The 12,008-nt window shown below is 38.4% G+C and overlaps 1 protein-coding gene across 2 annotated transcripts in view; it reads left to right on the top strand.

Annotated features, from left to right (window-relative positions):
* Positions 1–12,008, top strand: part of RORA (RAR related orphan receptor A) — a 691,178-nt gene that overhangs the window by 656,598 nt on the left and 22,572 nt on the right. For both annotated transcript variants that reach the window (XM_036903044.2, XM_036903045.2), the window contains one exon: positions 2,006–2,091. In XM_036903044.2, coding sequence (XP_036758939.1) covers positions 2,006–2,091 — 86 coding nt within the window. The remainder of the gene's footprint in view (positions 1–2,005; positions 2,092–12,008) is intronic.

The raw sequence follows: 12,008 nt of genomic DNA, 5'->3' as shown, positions 1-12,008 counted from the left end.
TTGAGTTGAGACGTAAGCTGAAGCAGCTCAGTACCAGTCTTCTTTCTTGCACATATGAATCTTGTTTAATAGATGGCCCAAGTATTTTGTGTTGCCTAATTATTCTATTCCTTAGGGGTTGGGGTGGGGAAGGCTGGTTTAGACTATTACAGACTAGTTAATTCATCAGGGAAAATCCAGGCAATAACTTTCAGCTGATACACCTTTCAGCCTCTGTACTACCATTTGGCCTTTGTGAGTGTCTGAAAATGTTGGGCACAACTATCTCTCTAGAGTTAAAGACAATCTGTGGCATAAACTTTGCCTTGACTATATTAAAAATATTGAAGGGGCCCTAAGTGTGAAACATTATTCAAGTTCAGGCTTCACAAAGAATTTTCCTTGAAGAAGTCAAGCTAGTCTATAAAATGAGTAAGCCAACTTGGAGATGACCATTTTTGTTAAATGTGATCTTATACCATATAATTCAGAATAGATGTATTAGTGTACAAAAACACTATTACTGGGGTATTATCAAGCTTCAGGATTATGGAAAATACATTGGATGTGAGATTTTGAACAATCTCTATCTGGACAATGAAACTCAGTATGCCAAGACTAAGTGATTGATAGAAAAGGATTTGCACTCCCAGAAATCACCACAGTATTGGAACTAGTCCCCTTGAAGTTACCAGGTACACATGCTTTACAATGACATTAAATCCAGTAATTTAATGTTTGCTCTAAATATTGAATATAGCATCGCACCAAATCCAAAGTAAGTGGTTGTGGAAATTATCCCAGGATAAGGAATTGCACTGGAAGAAAGAGTGGGCTGTATGTACATGTGTATTACTTACATAGTGCAACATATTTCTTAGGCAAGAACTTGCTGTGTGTAAGGCATGGGGTACAGAGGGGCCATACGAAAATGAAATGCACTTGGGTACTTGCAGTTCCGTTTGTGTGGGTGACTTAATAGACAGTCTGACATGATATTCTGTAGAGAAAACCATGTAAAATAAATTTAGCAAATGGAACGTTCCAGGTGAACTGGTGAGCTTTGCCATCCTGTATATACAATTTAGTGTTGGTCTTCTTTATTTCGCATGTAGATTATATGTAATAGGTGGTCCAAGTATTTGGTTTTGCCTAATTATTCTATTACTTAGGTTATTTTTTTAATCCTTAATGATGCTCTTTCCAAGTCTGCTTGAGATGTACTGTTTGCTCAGAATTGTGCTTTGTCATATTTGAGAACTTTGGTGTGTGACCTATTAATTATTTAGTTAGTCTTCCAGCATGAGGCATCTTTAAGTAATCAGTTCGGTAGAGACACATGCACGCTGCACCAGGAAATCAATTGCCAACGTTAAGAACTCAGAAGCTTACATATTCTATTTGTCAGGATTCATTGTCATTGAATTCAGATAGGATATTAACCTTATGGTTGAAAGATTTTGATCATACACAAATGGACTAATTTTTAACACATGGCAGCCACAGTAATTAAAAGAAGATGAGTAAGGAATTCTTAACTTATCATCACATATAATTTATGAGTATTTTGAATTGAATCGTTTTCCTAAGTTGTCCTGACTTTCTGGAGTACATTTTTCTGTACCAGTCGAGCTACAGTGCTCAGCCAAGACAGATTTATGACCTTTTAAAAATAATGATGGAAAATGAGATCGGAGGAAACATTTTAGGACCCACTTTTCTCTGAGGCCTAAACTGCGAACTCTCCAGTTCTTGAAGGCTTTGAAATGCTGATTCCAGTCTTCTTGTGGGTTCTTAAACACCTTCTCAAATGACCCATTTTAATAACCCGAAAGCTATTATATAACGAGCAGCCATAATTTAGTCCAGGGCTCTAGGGGAACCCTCACAGTTCAGCAATGAATAGTTAATGCAGTATAATGTTTAGCAGGTTATTAGTTTTCACTATACAAATGCTGATCAGGGAACGCTTTTATAAGGTGTTTAAAAGAAAATGTAATTAACTGGTTGCGTGCTTCTGTTGCAGCTCAAATTGAAATTATTCCGTGCAAGATCTGTGGAGACAAATCATCAGGAATCCATTATGGTGTCATTACATGTGAAGGCTGCAAGGTAAGCCTTTTTAATTGTTGTTGTTTCTATTAATGTTAGGCTGTATTTTTGTGATTTTACTTTTACTCTGCCTAAAAATTCAACTCCTTGGCACTTTGAGTGATGAGAAATCACAGAGCTAAATAGATATCCTGGTGTCAAATTACAAAGAAGGAAATTATACATATTTTTTATGCCTTCCATCAAAATAACAGGAGGCTAGAGGGGTTTTTGAGTGTTGGTCATCACTTCCAACTGCAGAATTGATTGAGCTGATGAAGAATCTCTTTGATTATCTTTTCTGAGAGATGAATTTAGACTTCTGTAATGTCCTTGTTGTAAGCCTTATAAGAAGGCATTTCCAGTAAGTTTAATCAGAATGTGATTGAAAGCCTTATTCTTGGCACACAAATGTTGACACATCTGGCCAAATTATGGCAAGACTATTGGAAAGACCTGAGTTCTGGTCCTGGCTCCGCCACTTGTCCCTATTGTTTTAGGCATGTCTTAATCTTTAGTGACTCAATTTCTTCGTGTATAAAGTGGACATAACACCTGCTCTTCCTAACTTTTGGAAGTATTCTAAAGATAGAATGGAAAACTGTAAGGGTAAGTCTTTATAACATGAAAAGTGCTATTTTTAATCTACATATTATTGCTCTTATTGCTGTTGTTACTATTTTAATTATTACTGACACTGATCTCAGGGCAATGTGTTCAGCACATGTATATTGTGAGAATGGGAAATAGAGATGTTTATCTTAATCATTCAAGACCCCCAAACCCAGATTGGCTCTGTTATTCAAATTTCAATTTATTAAGATTTAAATCCTCCTGCTTATATTGGAAGGGCCTTGAGACAGCTTACAGGATAAAACAGTGCAAAATAAACAGGCGAGAAGCTATTTAAATATGCAGGGGGCCTCTGAGACAGCTGATTGCCAGTGAGCCAGGCCTGAATTAGCCCTGGAGCGTTTTGAGTCTGAGGCAAAAAATAAAATCCACGAATTTGGTTAGATTTCCTTTAGTGAAATTAGAAAATATAATGTCGTAAAATACAAAATCACCTTCAGGCACAAATAACTAGAGAGACTTCAGGGAAATCCACCTTCTAATTTCCTTAAGTCTTTGTTTTACTGTTAATCACTGAAACACTTGACCCTTTTACGTGTACAAATGCTTCACATTGACCCCATCTTGGTGAAGCTTGAAATTTCTGCACACCACCGAGCGCATGTAGTCATTAAAAAAAAAAAATCATCTGCCTTTTAGGAATGGGGAGCTTGCTGCGTAACGGGGGTTTTGAATTGTTCATCTCTGTGGTAACCCTCAAAGCCTTAGGATTCTGGAATACCAAGAAAAAAAAAGTTAGGCCCTTTTATTTCCTCAATGTGCCCTCCCTCAAAATGAAGTTCAATTAATTGAATACATAAACAAAATCAAATTGACTACATGGCCTGTGTTATCCCCGGATATGGGGAAGAGTGTGGTCTGCCCATGACATGCATCACCCCATTGATTTTCTGAGGAAACCCAGCTGGTGTGACTGCGCTGCTGTCACACTGCACTTGCCCTGTGTTCACACCTTCTTGTCCGGCCAGAGGGCATGGGCCTCCTTCACGAAGGGGCATAGAAAGTGGGGCTCCCCTACCAGGAGTTCCAAGCAAACTTGATTTTTGTGCGTTGCGTTATCACCTCGGTGTTGTCTGACGTGGACAGGGCCCCAGGCATTAACCGTACGCACCTTCATTCGGCCCAAGAAACTGGCCGCCCTTTCTGAGTCTCTCAGTAATGCCATGTGTAGGTTCCTGTGGCAAACCAAAGTGAGTGCACAGGAATGGCAGCCGCGGCAGGACCGGGGTTGGGGTGGAGGCTGCTTTGTGTGAAATACCCCAACAATTCAGAAGCTTCGCAATGGACTATTCCATAAAATCTGAATTGATTGTCTGAGTACCACCACTGTGTTTACTTAGGCATGAACAGTGTGTGTTTTCTTTTTACCCCCGATGTTTATTTATGACAAGCATAGAGCAGTAAGAAAAAACAGGGCCGCTAATTTTTCAGTTGTCGTTTTTCTAGAGTCCACTCCAGATCTTGTACAGCTTCAGTGCCAGAGTGGTTTTTCAGTCACCTCTGGTTCTGTTCCTCTGTCTTACTGACTTTATACAATGGAAGTCACTGAAACAAACAAATAAAACTTAATTTTATTAACAGATTGGGCCTATGTCCAGCCTGGGATCTATACAGTGGTATGTGTTTGTATTTGATGCATATAGTATTTGCTCTGCATGAGAGTTTCTCTCTGCTCTACCTCACATTTTATTTTTAGTCGTGGTGAAATCAAGAGACTTCTGTTTTTGCCATTGATGTTAATGATTTATCTATCATGTTCTAACCAGGTGAAGGTGGTTACCTCATGACACATTGTAAATAATTTATTTCTGTGGTAGTATCTTTTGACATAAGGAAAATTTCTAATTAGATATCTAATAAAATAAATAGATATCTAATGAAGGGAAAGAGAGTTAGTCATTTTCTGTGCTAATCATTTTGTGAATGTATTTTGAATTGCATTGTAAAATCAACAACCAGAAACCCCAAGGAACTAGAGAACCTGTTGACCTGCTGAAATGATTGTCTATTATATCACCAATCTGCTCAGGTGAGCATTGCACAGGAATGGCAAACATGGCAGGGGTTTTGATAGCTCCTGCCCAGGTTCCCGGGCATTCCTAGTTCACTCTTTCCAAGTCCCCTTTGCTTTGTAGAGAGATTGTCCTGCTCATGCTCTGACTCTGAAAGCAGACTGCCGGAGTTTGCCTTTTTTAAATTGAAATATAGTTAATATACAACATTATATCAGTTTCAGGTGTACGACATAGTGATTTGGCAATTCCATACATTACAAAATGCTCACCATGATAAGTATAGTTACCATCTGTCACTACACAAAGTTATCACATGGTTGACTGTATTGCCTATGCTGTGCTTTTCATCCCCCTGATTTATTTATTTTATAATTGGAGTTTGCACCAATTTATCCTCTTCGCCTATTACACCCTTCCCCTATGGCAACCTCCCAATTTCCCTCTCCTGTGGCAACTACCAGTCTCTTTGTGTCTGAGTGTATTTCTGTTTTGTTCATTTGTTTAGATTCCACATGTAAGTGAAATCATAAGCTATTTGTCTTTTTCTGTCTGACTTATTTCACTTAGCATAATACCCTTTGTCCATCCACGTTTCTCACAAATGTCATGATTTCATTCTTTTTTATGGCTGAGTGATTTTCCATTGTGGATATGTACCACATTGTTTTTATGCATTCATCTAACAGTGGACACTTAGGTTGCTTCTACATCTTGGCTATTGTAAATAAGGCTGCAAAAAACATAGGGGGTGCATATATCTTTTCCAACTAGTGATTTTGTTTTCTTCAGGTGAATACTCAGAAATGGAATTACTGGGTTGTATAGTATTTCTGTTTTTAATTTTATGAAGAACGTCCATGATGTTTTCCACAGTGGCTGCACCAATTTACATTCTAACCAACAGTGCACAGAGGTTCCCTTTACTCCACACCCTCGCCAACACTCGTTAAATCTTGTCTTTTTGATACTAACCATTCTGACTGATGTGAGGTGACATCTCAATGTGGTTTTCATTTTCATTTCTCTGATTAGTGATGTTAAGCATCTTTTCATGTGGCTGTTGGCCATCTGTGTGCTGTCTTTGGAAAAATGTTTATTCAGGTCCTCTGCCCATTTTTTAATCAGATTATTTGTGTTTCTGGTATTGAGTTGTGTGAGTTCCTTATACATTTTTGATATTATTAACCCCTCATCAGATATATCTTTTGCAAATATATTTTCCCATTCAGTGGGTTGCTTTTTCATTTTGCTGATGGTTCCCTTTGCTGTGCAGAAGCTCTTTCGTTTGATGTAGTCCCACTTCTTAACTTTTGCTTTTGTTTCCCTTGCCTGGGGAGACATATCCAGAAAAAAATTGCTAACACTGATGCTTAAGAGTTTACTGCCTATGTTTTCTATTAGAAGTTTTATGGTCTCAGGTCTTAATTTTAGGTCTTTAACCTATTTTGAGTTTATTTTTGAGTTTGGTGTAAAACAATGGTCCATTCTTTTGCTCGTAGCTGCAGACTGCCTGGGTTTGAATCCCAGGTTTGCTTTTTACCAGTAGAACAACCTCTCTGTGCCTGTTTTCCCATCTGTAAAATAAGGATAGGAATCATAGTGACTATAGGATTATCACTGGCATGCTGGTAAAGCACCTAGCAGAGTGCCCATCTGTAACAAGCACTCAGGAAGTGTCGGCCCGTCTCATTATCATTCCCAGCCAAATTCCTTATGCTGGAGCCTGCTGCTCTCTGTAGCCAGAATTATTACCTGGGTACCTATGGGTCCAGTCTTGATTTTGTGACCATTTGCCATTTGTTACGTAGAATCTGCCAATAAAACCAACAAAAATCTGAGCACATCCTTGGGCCCAGGCACCGTATGGGCACAGTAAGAGATCGAAAGACCGAGAAGACCTAATCCTTCCCTCAAGCTGTTTAGAGTCTACTTGCAGAGACTGAGGCCTGCATAGGAAAAGCTAAATAGCAACACAAGAATGAAATACTAAATTTAGTAAACCAGAAATATTTTTTTAATTTTTAACAAGGGAGTTCACAAAGAGATCCACACACATGTGGTCAATTGAATTATGACTCAGATGCCAATTTAATTCTATGAAGAAAAGATGGTCATTTCAAATAATATTGCTGGAACTAGTAGACATTCATATGTAAAAGAAAAAAATTAAACTTCAAATTGCTACCTCTCACTGAAAGCAAATACTAATTTTTAAAATGTCATAAGCATAAAATTTAACTGTAAAATTCTAGAGGAAATCACATATTTTTATAACAATGGACATGTAGATATTTTTCAGGCATCCCACAGAAAGGCCTAGCCTTATTTTATTAAGTAATAAATTAGACTTCATCAAGATAAAAAATTTCTAGTCTTCAAAAAGATATCATTAACCAAATGAAAAAGCAAGTCACATACTAGAAGAAATAAAAGAAAAAATAAAATTAAAAATAAATAAATGGACAATAATAATTTAAAACTTGAAAAAATTTCACAAAAGCTGACAGGGATCCAATAAAAACATGGACATATTGACATCATTAGTCATTATGGAAATGCAAATAAAATCACAATGAAAGAACATGGCATATTCATTTGAAAAGCTCAAACTAAAATAAAACAAGAAGAACACCAGCAAAAGCACTGCCAATAATAAGCTTTGTAAACAAGGAACAACAAATGCTGGCGAGGATGCAGAGAAAGGGGAACCCTCCTACACTGCTGGTAGGAACGTAAGTTAGTTCAACCACTGTGGAAAGCAGTATGGAGGTTCCTCAAAAAACTCAATTTGACCGAGGAATTCCACTCCTAGGAATTTACCCAAAGAAAACAAGATCCCTGATGCAAGAAGACATATACACCCCTATGTTTATCACAGCACTATTTACAATAGCCAAGATATGGAAGCAACCCAAGTGTCCATCTGTAGATGAATGGATAAAGAAGATGTGGTGCATATACACAATGGAATACTACTCAGCCATAAGAAGAGGGCAAATCCTACCATTTGCAACAACATGGATGGAGCTAGAGGGTGTTATGCTCAGTGAAATAAGCCAGGCAGAGAAAGACACATCCCAAATGATTTCACTCATTTGTGGAGTATAACAATAGAGCAAAACTGAAGGAACAAAACAACAGCAGACTCACAGACTCCCAAGAAAGGACTAGCGGTTACCAAAGGGGAGGAGTGGGAGAGGGCGTGTGGGGAGGGAGGGAGAAGGGGACTAAGGGGCATTATGATTAGTACACATAATATGGGGCATCACGGGGAAGGCAGTATAGCACAGAGAAGACTAGTAATGACTCTATAGCATCGTACTACACTGATGGACAGTGACTGATGGACACTGATGGGTGTGTCTGGCGGGTACTTGATAATAGGGGTGAATGTTGAAACTACAATGTTGCTCATGTGAAACCTTCATAATATTGTATACCAATGATACCTTAATAAAAATAAATAAGCATCATAAAGATGCAGAATAGAGAAACTGGTGAATTTTCCATTTTCATAAATTATTGGTGGAAATGTAAAATGGCACAGCCCCTCTGAAAAACAGGTGCAAGTATTACAAGCATCAACTTAACATGTGACTCAAAGATCCATTCCCAGATATTTGCCAGAAAGAAGTAAAAGCCTATGTCCACACAAAGACTTGTATGTGACTATTTGTAGCAACTTTATTCATAATGGCCATGAACTGGAAACAACCCAAGTGCCCATCAGCTGAAAAATGGATACAAGTGTGTGGTGGAGGGATAGAAAAGATCCGTAGAATGGAAGGCTACTTAGCAGTAGAAGAGAACAGACTGTATAAACACAAAACAACGTTCTAGTGAATGAAAGAAGCCAGAAACAAAAGAATACATACTGTATATTTTCATTTCTATGTCATTCTAGAAGAAGCATTTGAAATCTGTTATAATGACAGAGAGCAGGTGGGGTTACCTGGAGCCAGGGGAAGGTACGGTTACTAAGAGAATGATGCTGGTGTGGGTCATGGCAGTGTTCTCTATCTTTATTGTGGGGGTAGTTATATAGGGGTATGCATTTGTCAAAATTCATCAAACCAGACTCCCCCAAATCGTATGTTTTTGTATTTAATTTATGCCTCAGTAAAGTTTATTTAAAATATATATATGTTTTCAAAGAATTAAATACTAGAGTAAAGCCACAATCTGTGACATGACCAAGAAGCACACATCCATAGGCAGCAAGAACCTAGAAATGGGTAAGTCTTGGTTGTATTTTGGAGACAACATATAACCCAGTTTGACTGGAGCCAGGGTCACTTTCTGTGGATAGTGGAAAATCAGGATAGATAGGTACACCATTCCCAAATATGTAAAAGCTCCATTATGCCAAGATTTTTATTATAGAAGTATGTCACTTGTTCTTTTGAAATAAAGATGAAACAGTGTCCTAGCACTCTCAAACCCTGAATATTGCATTTCAGAAAAACATAGAATACAAGCCTGCAAGGGCTTCATTCTGTCAGTAAAGATGTTTCTAAGCTCTTAGAACAGAATTTAATCCCAGCCCTGGGTGAACTCTAAGAGGAGATAGAAGGTCAGCTGAGGTAGCACTGCCAGGGGGCCGGGGGGTGGGGTCGTGGAACATGCAGGCAGAGGAAGAGGCCAGAATAAAATGAGGTGCTATTAATGTTAGGATTAAGATTGATCTTCAGAGTGAATAAAAACACTGAAGTACTTATAGAAAAATGACTACTAGTTGATCATTCAACTTCAGTTCCTAACTTTATCATTAGATTATAATATCTGCTCACATGATGATGATGAAAAACTTCTCAAGATAAAAAAAACCATACACACAATTTTCTATCCATATCCTTTTAGACATTTTGGCTTTATAGTTTCATTATAACTTTTTAAGTGGCAATGTACAATTGAGTATTGGGGTTAGTGAATTGATTTCTGGTTACATTTAAGACCCTTTGCTCTTATTAAGTCTAAGAATAGCATAGCATTTGTTGGTCAAATATTTATTCAATTTTAATACATTTAAGGTGATATCTTAGGCAAAGCTGCCTCTTCCAGTCAAGGGAGAATTGGGAATAGTTTCTTTGCATTAACAAATATGCTATCTGAAATTAGTGATAAAAAAAACTTTTCAAAGTATCTGAAGTATATAATTGGTACTTGTTTTCCTGGAAGAGTTAAAGCCATTTCTGCAGCTTTTTGTATATTGCTAAAAAAGAAATATCCATAGTGCTTCTTTTAGGTCCAGATTGTTTTTAGAGGGCTCTAATATTTTTATTTCACTTGTGCAACGTCACTAGCCCTGAACTAATTTTGTCCACTTTTCAGCATTAATAGGTTCACCCTCAGCATTTTTATTTTAATGTTTTATAACACCTGGCCCCAGTGTTAGAGCTAGCCCCTTACAATGAAAATTAGGCCTCGCTGTTGTTATATCCTGTGACATCAGAGTTTCAGTTCTGTTACATACTGTGATAAGTAAAAAAAGTGATAAGAAAAAAATTTTGCTTAGAAAGACCTTCCAGCGCTGGTAAGTGCACCAGTGGGAGGATGTGTTAAGCCCCAATTTGCATCAAGATCATTTGGGTTTTGTTCATTTTTTTTTTTGTTGCTTTGTTTTAGTCTTAATCATATCTCAGTAACCGCTGCCCTTCCTCAGCTCACAGAAAACACCAGGCGTGGGGCCTTGTCCTAGATGGGGCTCTAACGTCATGTCTGGCTCAGGGTAGGACCCCTCATTCTTACTTCGGAGTCACTGTGCTGAATGTGTGCGCTTGGACTGGCTCTGAGTGTGGCCAGTCACAGTGTGGCAAAGCAGACACCTACACTTACCAAATGTGACACATGAGGCCAGCTTCAATCAGAGGTCATTTGCACATACGGTGCTCCAGGGAGGCCAGTCATTACTGAACAGGAAAGTAGTTGAGGAGATCCACGTTCCGTGGTTCATTGCAGCCAGACGCGAGTGCGGGGCTGCACCAGCTGACTGTTGTGAATGACGTTGCCTGTTCTTGTCTAAAGAACAAATTTCCTTCTTCATTTGCTTCCTTGGGGACTGTTATTCCTCCCCCTCGCCACCCCCCACCATTTAAATTACATCATTTCTTCTGCCTCATCCTCTCCCAGATTTAAACCCATGACTACCCTCTCTTTACACCTCAGTAAAATTAAGTTGACAGTTATCTTTCTTAACTCTAAACACTTTCTACCCATGTTTATCCCAAGATAATTCTTCTTCCTCACCCCCATACTTCTGAACCTTCTCAACAGAAAGCTCCCAAGATAAGTAAAATTGTAGCATAGTTTATGCTTTTACATAGAGGATTCTCTGCTCCTCTGAGGTTCAGAAATGGGAAGAAAGGGAGACATACACCCACTTGAACAGTCCCCCAAATTCCAAATTTTCAGTTGTACTGGAAAATACAATAATTCAGGCAGGCATATGAGCATTCACAGTAAATCATGGAGTTATGAATAAATCTTGGTTGTCAAAAGCAAATGTGTAGCTGTTCCCAACCGTCTGCCATTAGAATTCAGCAAGGCAGCTGTCAGCTGTTTTCTTGTAATTAAACAGCCAATGAGCAGCTAATTAAGACATATGTGTATACAGAAGTGGAAGTGGGTATGTTAATGAACTGTAGGAATCAATTCATTAAGTGAAAATTGTCAAAAGACCAAACATCAGATCAGCATTTCAGCCTGTGCCTCACTGAGAAGGAGCCCCAAGCAGGAGGGAAGCCCCCTCAGAGCAAGACCCCCTGAGCACCTTCCCAACCACACCCCCAGTTCTCTGTCCAGCCAACCCAAAAATTTGAGCAAAACTATTAATAACCCCAATAGGAAATCCCACATATATCTCAAAGCTTTTTATGAAGTAGAACTAGCAAGTGGAAGTGTTTTCCTGCCTATATATAAACCTGGTATTCGATACCCTGTAGAGTGCCGTCTCCCTTCCTTTGTGTTTAAACCATTGTATGAACTTTGACTACGGAACTGAAAAGTGGGGCTCTTTTGCCAGTTTGTTTTGTTTTGTGGTACATCTGTTTTGGTTTGGTCTGCCCTACATGTTCGTCCAGATGCTTTTTTTTTGGTAGTGTATTAAGTCTGTGGTCTTTGGAGTAAGATGCACCCAGGGCTCAGGAATTCAAATCCTCCTCCCTTTACCTGCTATATGATTATTAGACACATGGCTCACACTCTCTGCACTTTAATTTTTTTCATTTGCAAAACAGATGTATTAATACCTATTCGTAAGGTTTTGTGAATTGCAAATAAGGAATGTTTGCA

The sequence above is a fragment of the Manis pentadactyla genome, chromosome 11 (genome assembly GCF_030020395.1).
Source record: "Manis pentadactyla isolate mManPen7 chromosome 11, mManPen7.hap1, whole genome shotgun sequence".
Lineage (NCBI taxonomy): Eukaryota > Metazoa > Chordata > Mammalia > Pholidota > Manidae > Manis > Manis pentadactyla.
The sequence above is the reverse complement of the archived record's forward strand: the minus strand, read 5'-3'. Positions and strand labels throughout refer to the sequence as shown.